The sequence below is a fragment of the Rhinichthys klamathensis genome, unplaced genomic scaffold (genome assembly GCF_029890125.1).
Source record: "Rhinichthys klamathensis goyatoka isolate OS25496 unplaced genomic scaffold, OSU_Roscu_1.1 h1tg000014l_1, whole genome shotgun sequence".
Classification (NCBI taxonomy): Eukaryota; Metazoa; Chordata; class Actinopteri; order Cypriniformes; family Leuciscidae; genus Rhinichthys; species Rhinichthys klamathensis.
The window spans coordinates 2898411-2909923 of NW_026606566.1; the positions used below are offsets into that span (position 1 = coordinate 2898411).

Sequence of the window (11513 nt, forward strand, 5' to 3'; positions counted from 1 at the left end):
AAATAATCACAAGAATCTATGCTATTACCCCCCCCCCCCCCCCCCCCCCAATTAAAATAACTTTAAGCAAAACGTATAAACCCCAATGAAGTTAAAATGACAAGCAATTAATAATTCAACACTTCATTAACAGAAACTCAAAGTAGACTCTAAATTATTATTATTATTATTCTTATATTAAATATTATTATTAGAATATAATAATTGGTTTCTAAATTAGATATAAGAAAGGCTAAAGTAAATTATACATATAGCCATAGCCAACTCAAGGAAACTCAATGAACTAACAAAACTAAATGAAATGAAAAGCATTTGTGTGAATATATTCTAGGCCTACATGTGTCCTGTAGATGAACTGCCTTAAGGGTGAACAATACACCTGTGAACAACCCCATTAAATATATTTCAGGAGGAGAAAAGTTCTTTTGTGACAACATTCCCCGATGCGCTTTTTGGGACACACTGTGGGCCCTCACTGGCCCTGAGCGCGCGATATCCTGCATGCGGGCGCGTTGTGTGACGCACACCTGGAGACTCCTGGAGAGGACATGGCGGGGGAGATAGACACGCTAAATAATAAGCCGATCGTTCGAATATCGAAGAAAATGTTTAAGGTTAGCTATAACTCTAATGACTAAAAAAGTAAATTAAAATTAAACAAAGAATAGGCCTATGGATATCCTACATTCAAACAATGAAAACCAACTTCTCAGTATAATGTTTTTTCGCCTTATTGTTTTTGTTAAAAATGAATCATGTCTCCAGCGTTTTATTAATGTAATGTTCAAATATTCGATAGCTATAGGCTACTCAAATAACGATATTTATCATTAACTCAACGAATCCACTATATAGGCCTAATCTATTTTTATAAAACACTGTGTTTACTTAACGTTATAGGCCTATGTTATAGCCGTTCAGCCTTATGGCGCGCGGACAGAGAAAGACGCTTTAACTTTCACTTTTAACAAACATTATCCTAAAATATATTTACTAAAGTTTCATTATAAGGCTACATTGCTAATTATTTCAATGTAGATTAACTGTGATTTATTAAACATTAGCTATTATGTAAAAATGTTTGAAGGACAGTTATCAAAATATGTTATTTTAATTAAGTTTGCGTAGATTTTTCATTATGGAAAATTGAATCGTGTAAAAACATAGGCTACATTTTGTTAAAATAAATCTAGTTTTTCAGATGTGCATATTAGGCTATTCACTGTCTAATTAATTAATTCACAGAGATACTTGCATTGTATTTTACAGCAACTGTGTAGGCCTATAGCCTACTTCTAGTAAAATTATTTTTAAAGACACGAAATAAAAAGCGATAAAAGGCGAAACTATTCATATGAAATATGCGACATGTTAAAAAGCTGTTGACACCAGACGCGGCCAATAATTGCGAATACATTGATTTGACAGGGCTAAATATTTACAAATCCAGCTAAATAATTTGTCTTAAAAGTTGACGCAATTTTCCCTCATCTAAGGCCCAATGTTACTTAATATGTAGCATACTCGCATAAAATTGACTATTTTTACACGAGAAACTAGAAGCAGAGTCATTTTTAGAAATCATTTTCGACGTAGTCCTATTTGGAAACTATTTTCATACAGTAGGCTAAATTATCTCGCATAAAACTCTATATTAATGCCTGTAAACACGCTACGATCAAATATTAGTGGAAGGCCAGAAATGTAGTTGGCTGAACAGTTACAGCACTCCGATTCAAATAGCTAATCTTGTTATATAATAATAATAATAATAATAGCAGAATTATAGCCTATATAAATTATAAAATCCAAAATCAGTGTCATGTTGACAAAGAGTTTATTAAAGAATAAAAAGTAGATCTATTTAAAAAAAGACTGAAAAGTGCTAGTTAAACATGGTCCCAATGTGTCATAGACATTAAAATTATTTAATTACAAACAAAAGTACATACAAAACAGTCCAAACTGGCAGTCACGTGCTCTGACCCCTACGAGACCCTTAATCACGGAATCAAGAGGCCAAAACACAGGTTTGTTTGTGTCTCCTTCGGGTTACCTGTCCAGAGCTCCACTGCATCCTTAAACATTCAAAAGCAAAGACAATAAAAAATATGAATTGGGAAAAGGGTTCAGAATACCCAATACTTCACTCCAAAGTCATTGACAGAATGTTGTGAACGGATTCAGGTAAACATGATTTGTAATTCCATGACGATGATAAACCTTCGATGATCTGGCCATCTTCTTATATGAATGAACAGTTTATACACATTCAGATCACAAATGTCTGCGAAGAAAAATATGAAACCTTGCATCAGACAGGATTGGATACCCGTGCTTCCATAATGCGAGGCTCCAGTAAAAGTTTCTCCTTCTTATAAGTCCCTAGACCCCGCACAATTTACGAAATGTGTTTTTTTGAGATCGCTGGACCTTGTTTTTATAGTCTTTTAGCGAGGACAGTATTGATCTGTGTTTGGTCTCGCGACGCCCGAGCTATATATCGATTCGCGCGTGCAGTGCGGAGTGTTTGCTCTCGTGGTCCCAGTAGGAGCAGTGCATCATGGAGAGTTCCGCCGGCTGGCGCGCGCAGGCGAACTGAAGACCCGTCCCGTTCCCGCCGGACACCGGAGGAGGAGCCGCCGTCGCGGGACTCAGCTGCTGCGCGTGAGGGAGCGTGTGGTGGTGGTGGTGATGATGGTGGCTCATGCCGTTGTAAGAGTTCACCATGCCCGGGAGACCTATGCTCTGCACGCGCGAGTACGGGTTGTACGAGGACGGCGCGGTCAAGCCTTTCACGTTAACGGGACTCACGCTCCCGCCGCTCATCTGACAGGAGGTGTACGGCATAGGCGCGGGAGACCATGAGTTATTGATAAACCCGGACTGCAGGTATTTGGGCGGGGAGAGGTAACCGTACCCGTCTCCGCCGAACAGAGACTTGCCCGGCTGGAAGTGAGTCGGTGGAGGCCGGAACGGTCTCTTCATGCGCCGTCGTCTCCGGTAGTTGCCCTTCTCGAACATGTCCTCGCACGCCGGGTCCAGGGTCCAGTAGTTACCCTTCCGCTCGCCACCCCCCTCCCGAGGCACCTTAATAAAGCACTCGTTGAGAGACAGGTTGTGTCGGATGCTGTTCTGCCATCCTTTCTTGTTCTTCTCGTAGAAAGGAAACTTACTGATGATGTACTGGTAGATACCGGACAGCGTGAGACGCTTTTCCGAGCTCTCGCGGATCGCCATCGCGATTAACGCCACATAGGAGTACGGGGGTTTCTGTGTGGGGTCGGATTTGTCCGGTCCCTTCTCCGGAGGAGGTTCGTCTTTTGTCCGGTCTTTCTCCGCTGAGCTCGAGGTAGTGTCCATGAGGATCATGCCGTTATCCTCCGGGCCAGGGAAGGTGGCCATCATTGCGCGCGCAGACCTGCACCAAAACAAAACCGTGGACTAATAAAAACAGTTCAGCAATGCGAACTAGTCTTCTGTCGATGACAGTCGAAACTATCCTGTGAAGAGAGAGTTTTTTATACAAATGTTTCGTTCTTTCTGTTTGTGTATGTGTGCAGCTTAATGTTAGAAAGCTCTCGCGCTTCAGAGTTTCTCCTCAACTAGATACTCCTGGAGAAGGAGGGCAAATTGTGCTTTGGTTTCTCCGTATAAGCCCGCCTTCTCTTTTCCTCACACACTCTCTCACATTCACACATATTTGATGCGGTAGGGCATAAAGCTTCCTGATTCGTAGTCTATGCTTCGAAAGCGATTCATCTATTTTGCTTCATACTCTAAATTCTGAACTATGTCTCTCAGCACGCCAATGGAAGCAACAACTGGAAACCGACACAGTTTTGGAAGACATAATTAGTTCATAACAGGTGCAGGAGCCGTGCCCAGTCAAACCATTCTTAAAATACAAATAGAAATAGAGATTTCATGAAAAGGAATTATAGGCTATACCATAAACACACAATATGGACAAACGGTTATTATAATACTATAGTTCTGTTACATCACTGCTAATAATTACCGACCAATATCTGTAACGTAGCTAGCTACACATTCTTTTGAACTAACTTATTATTTACAATATTCCTGTTATTTTCCTTTAAATGGATCGATGCCATTTATCTTTATGATTTTTCTCCAGTGTCATGATGTGACTCTTGTATATGGCTCATAGCCTACATTATTTAGCTATTTTGTGCAGAGTTATTCCCAAATTTCTGGGAATAGTTCTATTCAATTTAAAGCATAGGCTATTTTTAGTAAGTTAGCCTACTTTGAGTGTTTGTTAATTTAATGGGACCAATTAAAGTATACGACTGATCACTAATTTGTGTTTTGGTGGATGTGGCCCCACAATATATAGCCTATACCTCCATTATCCAGCTAACAATTCTGTCTATATGCATTTAAATGCATAAGCCTATCTAAAAAATGTAGCCGAAAATGACAGAACTTGCATCTTCCAGCACCAAACAATTTGTGCATGACTGGTTTCCTGAGATACACTAGTCTACCTATGACGTTAGTACCACGTTATTCCCAAAAGCACAGTTAAATATAGGCCTATAGCACGAACAATATCCGTAAGTAAATCAGCCTATGAAATTACGTAGGCTAATTACGCAAATTAGACGGATTTCCCCCCTCTTTATTCATATGAACTGGTTATGGCAAAATACCCACACGATAATCGAGAATAAAACATGGTGGTTATTAAAATGGTGGTTACACGTGGATATTTAAAAGAGTTAAAATTATAGATGCATACTTTACTACTAGGCTAATATAGCTAATAACAGCATAGGCCTACTTATTAATAATGTAATTAATTTCTCAAAACGTTTTGGTCGTAAAGTTTTTACACTTGACACAACAAAACTAAAAAAAATATATAAATAATAATAGGCGACAGTTCACTGTGTGCGGTCGCGTCGGTGTAATTTTCCGTGTGCATCTGTATGGTGGTTTTGAAAACATGGGTTATGATTTTTCACAGGTCAGTGGCTGCCAGGTTTTTAATTCGTCTTGGCCACTTGCCTACAATAAGCTATTCAACACACCAAGTGTTTTAACTTCAGATTTAGATGAACTGTCCTCGTGTGTGCATGCAGCAAGTGATACCCGACATTTATAATTTTCATGAAGATCAGCCACAGTTCAATTTTTCACTTATTATGTATTTAATTTATTTGATGGATTTATTATTGTTATGGTTATTATTTATTTTTTCGTAAAGGATATATACTTTTGGATTATTATGACCTTTCTTCAGCACTGTTTGACCTGAGATGCTCTGAAGCTGTAGTTTCATAACGAGCAGGGCATGTGCTGGTTTGTTAAAAGGCCACGAGGTAAATTAAGATCTCAAGTAGCATAGACTACAGTACAACAACATAGTTTAAATATATATATATATATATATATATATATATATATATATATATATATATATATATATATATATATATATATATATATATATATATATATATATAGGCTACATATACAAGCACCCTTAAAATATAAATGAGATAAAATACATAGCTATAATAGCATGATTCAATTTCCCATGGTGTTAAATTTTTTTTTAAAGTTAAATGTTATAATATTGAGTCTTCCTTCGACATTGCCGAAGCCTTCGACATACACATTCACTACCCAAATAAAATAAATTATTAATTCTGCTAAAATTTGCACACACATTAAATAACTCCATAACAAAATTGTTAAAGTAAAACGTGTTATGGCTATTTATCTTCTGAGGACATTAATGAGAAAATCTTGTAGCCTAAGTTATTATGGTTGTGGAAATGAGTTGAACTCATTAGTCATCGCTGTTAGCGTCACAGGCAGCCTGTATATTATGCAACAATTACCAATGTTCTTTAATAATAAAAATATCAAGCTTGTCTCTAGCATATGTTATACTTTGAACAAAAAACCGTCATCACAAGTCTATGCGAATTATATTCAAATCTATATTCTCGTCCGTGATGTGCTGATTTTTATTTATTTTTTTATAAACAACTGTGAAAGTTTCAGAACAAAGCAATTGGTCTTAAAAAAATCCTGTCACGACATTTTAGGAGTATAATCGTTTTACCGTAAACCAAATTTATTTTGAACCTTTACTAATTTTAACCTTAATAAGCCAAACAACGATTTTGTTTAATAAAATATCTACGAAAATAATGAACAAATCACATATTTTCCACCAAGAGAACAAACATGTTTTACTTAAAAAAAAAAAAAAAAACACAATATTCCTAAAAACTCACCAGGTTTGTCAACCCCAACACGAGTAGCCTATAAATGCACTTTCAGGTGTGAACACGATCCATGGTTTGCCAGGCTCACCGAGGAGAAGAACAGCGAGTGTGTGTGTGTGTGTGTGTGTGTGTGTGTGTGTGTGTGTGGAGGGGGAAGGAAGGAAGAGGGAGGAGAAGGAGAAAGAGGATAAATGTATGCATAAGTTTGTAATGCGTGCTTAATATACTTTGAAAGACAAAAAGTACTGCACTTTCTGAGATCCACACACACACACACACAGACACACACAGGTTAGTGATATCGCCTAACTCAACAATTACGCCTATAAACAAAACCCTCACAGACAGACACCTGAGCAAAACAGCAAATATGATTTTTAAATAGTGAGTACATGTTTTTCCTGCGATAAACTGTTGTTAATCCTGTCACATCATCAGTGCCATTATCAAATGCAGATCATAAAGTTACATCATCACTTCACCAGTGCTTTCAGTTCATTATCAATCACAGTCAGTGCTTTGACCTTATCATCAAGGTCCATTCTGCTTTAAAGTAAAGACATGTCAGTAATGCTTAAATAAATCTGAATAAACTAAGACATACTGTAGATGCTCACGCTTGCCATTAATTATGATGTGTTTTAGCAAATAAACAAGTACAATAACACAAGTGTAAAGTGAGCGTAAGGAAGGACTCAAGTCAAGTCACCTTTATTTATACAGTGCTTTTACAATACAGATTGTTTCAAAGCAGCTTTACAGTGATAACAGGAAAATAATGCAACAGAGTTTGTTTCTGCTACAGCAGATCTATAAGAACATAGCGCCATAGTCCAACTTAAGTAAGTTCAGTGATGGTTAATTTTTGTTGTAAAAAAAATATTAATTTAGTTCATTATATATGTTCCTTCTAATGGTTGTAAAAATAAGTCTCTAACCCAATTGTAACGGAACAGGCTTCCGCTCCACTCCCTCTTCGCCACCGGAGGGATCCTTCCCCGGAATATTAACCATCCTTAGAAACTTCACTTCCCATCATGCCGCTTACCTGGGACTGATTACGCGACACACCTGCACCATACTGATTGCACACACACCTGCATGTCATTTACACACACATAAAAGCCACTTCCACACACCACTTCTCTGCGAAGTATTGTATTGCCCTGTCTTTCAATAACAAGCGTTTATTTCTGAGTTTGCCATTCTGTGTTCTGATCTTGGATTGTGTACCCCGACCTCTGACTGTTCTCTGCCTGTCTCGACCCGGATTGCCCTTTGGATTTGTATACTTCTGCCTGCCTTGACTATTGCCTGTGACCTCGACCTTCTCTGTGTTACCTTCGCTGCTTCTGTCTGCTGTCGATTACCCTGCCTGTTTGACCATTCTCATTAAAGCTGCAAATGGATTCCTCAGTATCTGTGCCATCATTACACCAATAGTCTGATAAATGCATTGCTTAATCCGGTTGTGAAAATCTGGTTAATGCATCATGACACTTATAATAATGTTTTTTTTTTTTTTTGTGCATGTAAACACAATGTTTCAAATTAATAAACGTAGGTTTAATATTTATTTTAATTAGTGTATTATTTTCCTATCAAAATGAGTTCAGCTGAAGTGTTACATAAAGTAGAAAGCTAAACTAATTTAATATTTACTAGCTTTTCCTTCAAATAAGATCAATGATCAAACATCATTTCCAGGGGAGGAAACAGGGAGGGAAAAGTGCATGCAGAGAGGAGAAAATGGAGGAACGGAAAGAGGGATTAAGACGGAGGGATGTTCTCCTGCTCCTACTGTGACAGGTGGACATCATCAAAGGAACACACACACACACACACACACACACACACTCTCTCTCTCTCTCTGTGTGTGTGTGTGTGTCCGTCCTTCAGTATATCTCATTGTATTGATCATTTGCAGTCTACAAACATTCAAAATTAAATGCTTATTTATGCTTGTTATTGTGGAATTAGACTATATGTTGTACAGACATTGAAACGTTGAATGAAGTTGAAAGTCTTCTCTATTAATTTGACAATTCAGAGTAAAGGCAGTGGAAATACTCCTATATAAACATGGCCCTATTTCTCTTGCTTTAAACCAAGTGCAATGGTGCATATTCAAATAAAATAATCAGAAACTTACTATATTATCACATTATCTTATATTTACTATATTTTCTGATACACACTTCATAACACTGCACTAACACGGATATAGTTAGTAACACACAGATGCATTTACACGCATGAAGAGAAAGTGACAGTCGACATGTTTAAATCCTCAAAGTTAATGGAGCAAAACTGTGCAGGTGTAACTCAGGTGAGGAAGGCGTCTCCACCCGACACCCCCATGATCAGCAGTCGCCAGGCAACCACTGTCCCACGTACAAAAGACTACATGTGGGTGGCTATGAATCATGGGAGATCTTATCGCATCACGTCTCCACGACAACAAGAGACGTCCATGCAGCCATGACACCTCATCTCCTCATCTCTCTTACACTCAGCACACATTCATCCTCCTCAATTCACGTAGCTTTCTCTCTGCTTAAAGGGTCTCGGAAATCATTGTAGCAAAGTATAGGTTTGAAAAAACTGACAAACTTTTAATACAGAATGAAAGTTCCGAGCAATCAAACACTCGATTGCTTGAAGATGAACCGTGCGACAAAGAACATTGATTCATTCAAGCATGTTGTGAGAAAAATGTATTTGTGTAAGTGTGCTGTGCATCTGGTTATGAGTGCTCTTATTTATTTGCACATGTGATTGAAATGGTGTGTGTGTGTGTGTGTGTGTGTGTGTGTGAGGTCTTTGCACACAGTGTGGAGTAGCTTCCTGCAGGAAAGGAAAAGTAAAACAGGACGTCTTCGAATCCGCAGGGAAAAGGACTCAAACCTGCCTCAGACACATCACCTCACTCCTGTTATTCACCACATCCCTCAATCATTCGTTCCAGACCATCATTCATCCGTTCATCTCTCTGCTTTCATGTCCCGCTTTCACTTATAAAGCCTCCAAATATACTGTGCTGTTCATTTAACTAGGGCGGACTTATATTGTTTTTGCATAAGGCTAATATTAACTAGAGAAGGAAAACACACTGTTTGACAGCCTTGAGCTTTGCAGGTTATGTAGGAAATATTGAAGGTTGTAAGGCCGTTTAAAGCAAGATTCAAAGTTACTACATACTTTCAAACACTGTTGAAGAGAGATTTGGAGGCTGAAAACATAAATTCCTTATAATTGCTAGAGCAATAGGCAATCAGAAATGTTAGTTCTGGGTAAGACTAAGGAATTTTGACTAATAATAATAATAACTAAAAATGATAATAATGATAGAAAAAGTTGAACAACAGTCTTTTAGAGTAACAGCAAACACCATGAAATAACATGGACTTCTGTATTGTTAATAACAGAAGAAATACATACACCAGGTCATAGTTTTAGTGTGAAGCATAAGTCCAGTTATATTCCCGAGATATCTCCCCATCCACTATAACTTCAGAGAAGCGTTTGGAGGTTCAAGCGGACATCATGAACACATAGACTGGACGACCTCCATGACATGGATATCTCGATCTGTGTCTTCAGTGTTTGTAAATTAAAATGACCGAATGCAGTATGTGTGAGTATGTGAAGCAAGTGTGGGCTGTTTCTCTTGTAGAGTGATACTTTAAGAGTGTTTGTGTGAGTGTTTATATGTGTAATCGGGCCCAGATGAGCACTGTTTGCTGTGGACTCTTGGCAGACGAGAGCATTAACGGGTAATTGTCTAATCCCTGCCAGTCTCTTTGAAACGGGGCTAAAGTTTCACTGCAGTGGGGTAATCCTGCCTGGCTCGTGAGTTTGCCGGATCAGGCTTTGGCTCTCTGCAGATGATGATGAGGATGAAGATGATGAGGGTCCTATAGATATAAAGATGACATCTGGGCCCAGCCCATTACTGCCCTATCACTTCCTAATTAAATAATTCAAACAGCAGTTCCATTTTCAAGATTTTTTATTTAGCTATTAATTAATTAAGCTTCTGTCAGTTTGATAGAAAAGTAAAGAAAATTAAAAATAAATTAAAAGTTTTTCACGTTATTTTGTTGTTGTTACTTCAAATAAAAGTTTGAAATGTTGTTATTCACCACATAGCTGGTTGTTTTAGTTCATGGCTTATAACTTAAACGAAGACTTCCCTATGGGAAAGGTGAACGAGAAAATGATTTGCGAACCGAAGAACCTGATTTCACCAAGTGCAACATGTTCCTGATTTGAGGGACAGGTTTATGTCAAGCCTAGAACCAGGGTTAGGAGCTTCTACATCAGTGTTATCCACCTATCACTTCCCTCTGACATTATGGATAGCTTGTGCGTAGGGTTTTGACGGTACGTGAACGGAGCCAAAACTGCTGAAAAAGTGTGCGAGCACTATTGATTACTTGTGTAAATTTACTAAAGTAAGGCATTACTTTTAAATTTACCACAAAATATCACTTTTTCAAATAAGTAACGCATGTTACTTTGTTTCCCATTTATTGACTGACACCTGTCCCCATGTTTAGAGAAATTGTGAGTAAGTGCAGAGGCGTTGTGTGTGTGAACATGATTGTTATTGTAGTTCTAGACTAATGTGAATATGCATTTACTCAAGTTACTGCACAAAAACACATTCAGTATTCCTCAAAATGAATAAAAACAGTGACATATAAACTCAGAATAATACGCAAACCTGCAATAATTAAATGTGGTAACACTTTATTTTACAGTGTCCTTGTTGCATATATTACATGTACTTACCGTAGTAATAACAGTAAATTATGCATAATTACATGCAACTAACCCTCAACCAAATCATAATCCTACCCTAACCCAATAGTAAGTATGTAGTTGCTTAATATTACTCAGTACTTAAATATATAATTACACTGTAACAACGACACCTTAAAATAAAGTGTAACCTTAAATGTTTACACTTACATTTATTCATTTAGCAGACGCTTTTATCCGAAGCGACTTACAAATGAGGAGAACAATAGAAGCAGCAAAACTAACAGTAGGACAACACTTTGTAAGTGTAAACCGTTTTGTAAATTGCTTCACAGTTTAGTATACGCAGTATACTGAAGGCTTGAGTCCAGGTGAAAGAGCCTAGGTGAACGCCTGAGTCTAGGTGAAGGTCCGAGTCCAGGTGAAGGAGTCCAGGTGAAGGTCTGAGTCCAGGTGAAGGAGTCAGGTAAAGGCCTG

The 11513-nt window shown here is 37.9% G+C and overlaps 1 protein-coding gene across 1 annotated transcript; it reads right to left on the minus strand.

Annotated features, from left to right (window-relative positions):
- Nucleotides 1-2382: 2382 nt before the first annotated feature.
- On the minus strand, nucleotides 2383-6388 carry foxl2a (forkhead box L2a). The gene is made up of 2 exons (XM_056271181.1): nucleotides 6279-6388; nucleotides 2383-3421 (listed from the first exon to the last, which is right to left on the minus strand). The coding sequence occupies exon 2, from the start codon at nucleotides 3406-3408 to the stop codon at nucleotides 2497-2499; it is 912 nt and encodes a 303-aa protein (XP_056127156.1). The 5' UTR covers nucleotides 3409-3421; nucleotides 6279-6388; the 3' UTR covers nucleotides 2383-2496.
- Between the last annotated feature and the right edge of the window lie 5125 nt (nucleotides 6389-11513).